This window comes from Haplochromis burtoni, unplaced genomic scaffold (assembly GCF_018398535.1).
Source record: "Haplochromis burtoni strain Fernald_Lab_line unplaced genomic scaffold, NCSU_Asbu1 Contig_2, whole genome shotgun sequence".
NCBI lineage: Eukaryota > Metazoa > Chordata > Actinopteri > Cichliformes > Cichlidae > Haplochromis > Haplochromis burtoni.
In genome coordinates, this window is record NW_024582363.1 from 1,190,296 (window position 1) to 1,196,295 (window position 6,000).

At 37.0% G+C, this 6,000-nt stretch overlaps 1 protein-coding gene across 2 annotated transcripts in view; it reads left to right on the forward strand.

Annotated features, from left to right (window-relative positions):
* The first annotated feature begins 5,277 nt into the window (after nt 1-5,277).
* The window catches only part of rhpn2 (rhophilin, Rho GTPase binding protein 2), a 25,377-nt gene continuing 24,654 nt past the window's right edge, over nt 5,278-6,000 (forward strand). For both annotated transcript variants that reach the window (XM_005913083.3, XM_005913084.3), the window contains exon 1: nt 5,278-5,485. In XM_005913083.3, the coding sequence (XP_005913145.1) occupies nt 5,420-5,485 (66 nt within the window). In that variant the 5' untranslated portion in view covers nt 5,278-5,419. The remainder of the gene's footprint in view (nt 5,486-6,000) is intronic.

Sequence of the window (6,000 nt, forward strand, 5' to 3'; positions counted from 1 at the left end):
ATTGATAATGTGCCAGCAAACATGCCCATGTAGGTCCACAGTAGGTAGGTCTGGGTAAAGTAAAGTTAAAGTAAAGTAAAATTTTCTTTTTATAGCGCACCTCAAAAAAAAATCACACACTGTAAAAAAAAAAATTGTAATATAAAAGTATTTTATTGTGTATTTTACAGTTTTGTACTGTTCTTCTAGAATACCATTAAATTTACATAAATAGACTGTGATTTTACATTTCAAATGTAAATTAACGTAACGATCAAACATTTCTTTCACTGAAAACGCTACATGCAGATAAAAAGAATCAACTTTTTTGGATTTCCTTAACTGGGTTTTAGAGTGTACATCAAGATATGGTTTAGTTTCCTCAGTAGTGACTAATATGACCTCAGTGTCACATTCCTGCAGGCAGACTAGTACAAGTACTGCATGTAGCATTCCACCTATCACCTACTTTAATCGGTAGTCCCCACTCTGAATGTAAATTATATTTTTCACTTGTTTGTATGAAATGTTGTGTTTGTTTTTAATTGCTATGTTGTTATGTGTTGTATGTGTTTTGACTTTAGCTGCCCTGATGCCAGGTCTCTTTTGGAAATGAGATTTTTACCTGGAAAAATAAAGGATTAATTTTAAAAATTTTTATTTTTGTCAACTGTCTTCAGTTGGATTACAATGAAATGTTCATTCCAAAAACAAACATTTAGACACACATCGATTTTATTTAATCCAACTCTGGGGAAATTCACTTGTTACAGCAGCACAAGGGACAGGAAGAAAACGGGAATTATATTAGAAAAAGATATATTAGAAAAACTAGAGCTAACCCAAAATACTATACTATGTACACATGATTAATATACACAGTAAAAATACACCAAGATTTTCTTTCTATATGTACATAGAGTGCAGTGCATTGGGAGTGAAAATAATACACATGTATTTTTATTTTGCTTTATTTATTTATTTTACTTTTTGTACTTGGTTGTCCTCTGGCTTCATGATCTTTAGCTGATTTGGTGTAACTTTTGAAACTTCACTTCTTCTAACAAGTCCTGAATCTGTTTTAACATTCATTCTGAAGCTAAATATTATGTTTTAGGAAGGTTAATTTTACTTACGTTTTGGCATGTCATGTCAGAGCCCTGTGATGTATTGCATGGATGGATGTCAATATTTGTAATGTATTGACTCAACTCTTGTACAAGATTTGAATGTAATAGTAAGGCTAGTAAACTACAAGTAGAGGATAAACCAAGGACAGAGATGCAGAGGGAGGAGACAGGTAGAGAGGGAGGAGAAGTGGAGAGAAACAAAACAAGAGGGATGAAGCAGGAGGCACCAGAGGAAAAAAGGAGGAGAAGAGGCCACAGACCCAACAACACTTTAGTGCCGAGGACAAACTATCACTCTCCCTCATTCTTTCTTTCATCCAAGCCTTGATCTATTCTTACTGTAGAGCTTCTGGAGTGCCTGCTCCAATAGTTCGCCATACTGCCCAAATCACAGATCATTTGTTAACAGGGAACCCAGAGTTCTTGCAGTTGGGGAGCAGGGCTGCATAGCAACCCCTCAGCACTTCCTGTTGGGCCGGGGGTTGAACGCCGGTGCCCGTTGTTCACTGCCGTACCCCCTCTGCCTTTAGAAAAGCAGCCGGGAAGTAGTTGACTTACAATCGGCTTTGTGCTTCATAGTGAGGAGAAGAGAAATGAGCGGAAAGGCAAAGCACCCTCAGTTCACTGCAAGCTAAATCAAACAAGGGACCCTCTATATGATAATATACATTTCTGAGGGCTGACATTAAGATTTTCAGAGAGATGGTGCTCAGAGCTAAGTAATGTAATGCAATACATTTAAGATTGTGTGACAGTGTTGGATTGTCCATTTTCAGCAGTAAAAAAATGTTGTGAGTGAAAAATGCAGCTCTGTTTTTTACCACTCTGCAGACTTCTGTGATTACAGCCAAAAGGCTTTAAGTGGTTCAAAAGCAAATACAACTCAGCTGCTTATGTGGGTCAACTCACATAAGCAGCTCAAGCTATTTACTTGAAATACTGATAGAAACTAGTGACACAGTGGACAAATGTGTCAGCAAGACAGCACCAAACACTGTTAACTATGTAACTTAAGAAGACAACATTTCTGACTAGAAATGTAATAAGTGCAGATAGCCACATTTTTATGTATTTACTTTGTCTTACTCTCAAAAGTGTCACTTCTTTGCTAATAAGGGTATTTTCTATTAAGCAATATCACTGTAAATAATTATAGCAGTAAAAAAGTGTAATATTTGTAAAATAATTCCAGTCAGTATTATTTATGTAATACATGTAGAATTATCTAGCACATGCTTCATGTTGCAACCCTGCAAACATGTTACTTTGGGGCCCGTATGAGGCCACTGTGGACAAACCCACACAGTCTCAAACGGGGCAGCCCATAGTGTATGCTGACTGTGGGCAGCCCACACTAAGCAGATACCCAAAGTGAGACCCATGAACCTGGGTCTGTGGGCAGCCCACAGCTAGATGGGGCTCCACCCAGGTTGCACAAATGGGCCCCACATTTCACATCAATATTGCCCATAAGAAAAAAACTCCTACAGGGGCCCCAAAGAGCTGCCCACAAAGACCACGCCCCAATAAGTGCCCACATGTGCTCCAAATTTGATGTTGGTATTTAGCCAGTAAAATTATGGATTGACATCTACAAACCCATAACTCTGCATCCCCTTAGAGATAATTTAGAAACAAAACAGAGCTCGCTTATTAAAAATTTTCTGGTGGTCAAAACCCCTTTACGTCGTTTAAAAATATTTTAGCTACATTTTCCCTGACTTTTTCATTTCGCTTTGCAACAAGAGACACTTGGCAGTTAATGATAACCTTTGGATATGTGTTTAGTGAAATATGACCGTTACAAGTCCTTGTTGTTAGTCACACCTGCCACACCTGTTTTTGCTGAGTTGTTTGAAATGAAGCAGTGCTCCTTCAGAGTCATAGTAACAGCCTGAAAACAACAACAACAACAACAAACAAAAAACAAAACATAAAGAAAAATGAGACAGAAAATATAAAAATAGATAAAAAAAATTTAATAACTAAATAAAAAGATATTTGGAAAAGCACCTTAAAGTCATTTTTCTCAAAGTTTTTCTAATGTATGTATTGATAATATAGTAAAGAAGAAGAAGAAGAAGAAAGTGTACTTTATTGGTCCCCGTGGGGAAAATCCCTGAGAAACTGAGATAACCTCATGACTCAGAACAAACACCATGGCGTATAAACAACTACGGAAAACTATAAGATTAAAAAAACATATTGCATAAAATAGACATAGTTGTTGATTAAATAAAAAACAATATCTCCATCTAGTGGACTGTATTCTTAGGTACAAGACCCATCCACCCTTTAATTTCCTCCCATCCATCCATCCATCCATCCATCCATTCTCTTTCTCTTATCCAGGTCAGGGCCACAGTTGGACTGGAGGCTATCAGACTTATCATAGGTACTCTGGACAGATCTATCACAGGGCTGTAAAGTGCAACAATCACCACTAACAACAATTACAGAACAAGGAATTGTTACATATGAACAAAGCTGGAAACAACAAATGTTTACAACATAAGAAACTGTGGGGTGCTGGTTTCTTTCAGAGGATTTAGAGAAAGTAAACTACACAAAAACAAACAATAACAAATACACAGTAACAATAGCTTGGAGTAAATTCATGCAAGCCAACATCAATACAAATGTCTGGTTTGTCTTCATACAAATCCATTAACTATAAAATCTGTCTGCAGTTAAATATAAATAGAAAGTTCCTTGTAAGCTGTTGGCTGGGTTTCAGATGCAGAACTGGTAAAACAAGCCCCTGGCTTCTGTTAGTATTGCATACATGTGCCATCTGACAGCTACTGACAGCAACACTACAACAAATCCTGCTGAGGTAACTTTAAACAAGACACAGGCAAAAATTAAAGTTAACACAGGGACTGAGTTTTAGGACACACACATAATCACACACTACTTATTGTAATGTCTGTTTTTGTATTTCACATCATCTTGTTTCCCTGAGTGCCCCCTTTCTTCCAGCCTACATGTCAGTAAAGGAAACTGCATTCACTATTTTATTTTATCATTTAAAAAACAGATAAACTTCAAGTAATATACTTTTGAAAGCTGTGATATAATATGGCGTTGTATTGCATATTCAAATTCATACAGTTCGGGAATTCTAAAACAGAAAAGCCCAGGGGTAACATTTTTCTCTTTCAAAGAAAGAATCTTAAAGAAAGAGACACAACTGTGGCAATCATTCATGTGATAATAGTGATGTAATGAAATATGTGTCAGACACTGATTTCTTCCAAGTATTACATCTTAGACTTAAAGATATACAGCCTGTATCAGCATGTGGAAAAATAAAATGAAACAACACCACCAGGTGGCCTAGTAGGCTGTTAGCCACATCATCTCATGTTCCGTTTAAAAAAGAAAAAGAAAAAAAGAAAAAAAAAGTTTTATTCTAGAATGAAGCTCATGAATGACAGCAGCTTTGTAATTTTTAGTAATCATTCCCTCTATGAGGATAAATAACTCATATGGCTCAACAAAACATAGCATAACCATGGGATGTCCTCACTGTAGTACGCAGGGGTTCAGGTTTGTTAGTTTTTTTGTTTACGTGTTTTCTCACACATTATTATATCCTTGTCCGGTGTTGGTGTGTAGGACATTTTGAACAACAGATCTGTTGTCAAAGTCACATTTCCGTATTGGTTTATGTTGAAGGAACTATTTTGCATAGTTTTACATAGATAACTGTCACTCTGCAAACCATTTGCTTAGAATAAAAATAGAAACTGAAAAACGAACGACTGTTATGTTGAACTACTACTGCTAGTATTTTACAGTGTTACAGTACTTTAATACTTAATGTGTTAATGTAATACTTTTGTATTAGCTCAACATTTGATTTTCTTTGGTCAGACAGATCTGGGAAATTTAGATGAGGGTGGCACAGGTATTAATAGAATATAAATATGACTTTGAGATCGATACAAGAGTTAAAAGACCGATATGTTTTCTTGTTTTTCTTTTCACTATTACACGCTTGCATAACAGCATTTCATCTTATATCTAGCCGTCTCACATAATGCACTCCGCAGAGCCTGAACTAAACAGGTGTCTTCCGCTGAGCTTCTTTTGGGCCGTGAAAGCACCACCCATTCAGTTTGTGTGGGCGGAGCTTCTGGTTTCCTACTGGAAAAATCTCTGACTGAGTGAAGAGAAGTTAGAACAGCAGGCATATTGGTGGTGTAGAGAGGTTCTCACCTGTTGTTAAAAGCTGTTAATTAAAAAAAGAAAAAAAGAAAACATTTTTTTCTCCTCTTGAGGTTCTCGGAGTGCGTGCCTTCAGGATGACGGACGCTCTTTTACCAAATGGCATCAACGACGGCGGCGGAGACAAAAATTATTTCAAAAAGGTGAGTTTTTGTCTCTCGTCCTTCCACTTTGAGAACAAAAGCAGGACACGTATCCCCACAGTAATGTATCCAGCGTATACTGTTAAGTTTAACCTGGAAAAATGGTGACTTAAGGTTAGGCTTGTTGTTGACGTGCTACTGTTTTAACTTATTAAACCGAACGTTTAATAAGGCCTGTGCTAATGTTAAAGACAATTAACATTTCCCAATGAACTCCCCTTTTTATATCCAACTTATTGTTTCCGCTTCCCACTTAAAGAGCAATTAGTTGCTCTTTAAGTGGGAATTTTTCTTCCATTTTCATTTTTTCCAAAGAAACCAACTAATCATGGTAAATTATTCTTTGGTGTATTAGATGTAATACAAATCGATAGGTTGATGCTTGATTTCGGTCTTTCGAGTACAAAAAGCTGCTCCTTATCTGTCACCAACAGCCGCAGCAGAAACCACAGCATTGTCAGCTTCAGGTGTCCGTGTGTGTGTGTGTGTGTGTGTGTGTGTGTGTGTGTGTGTGT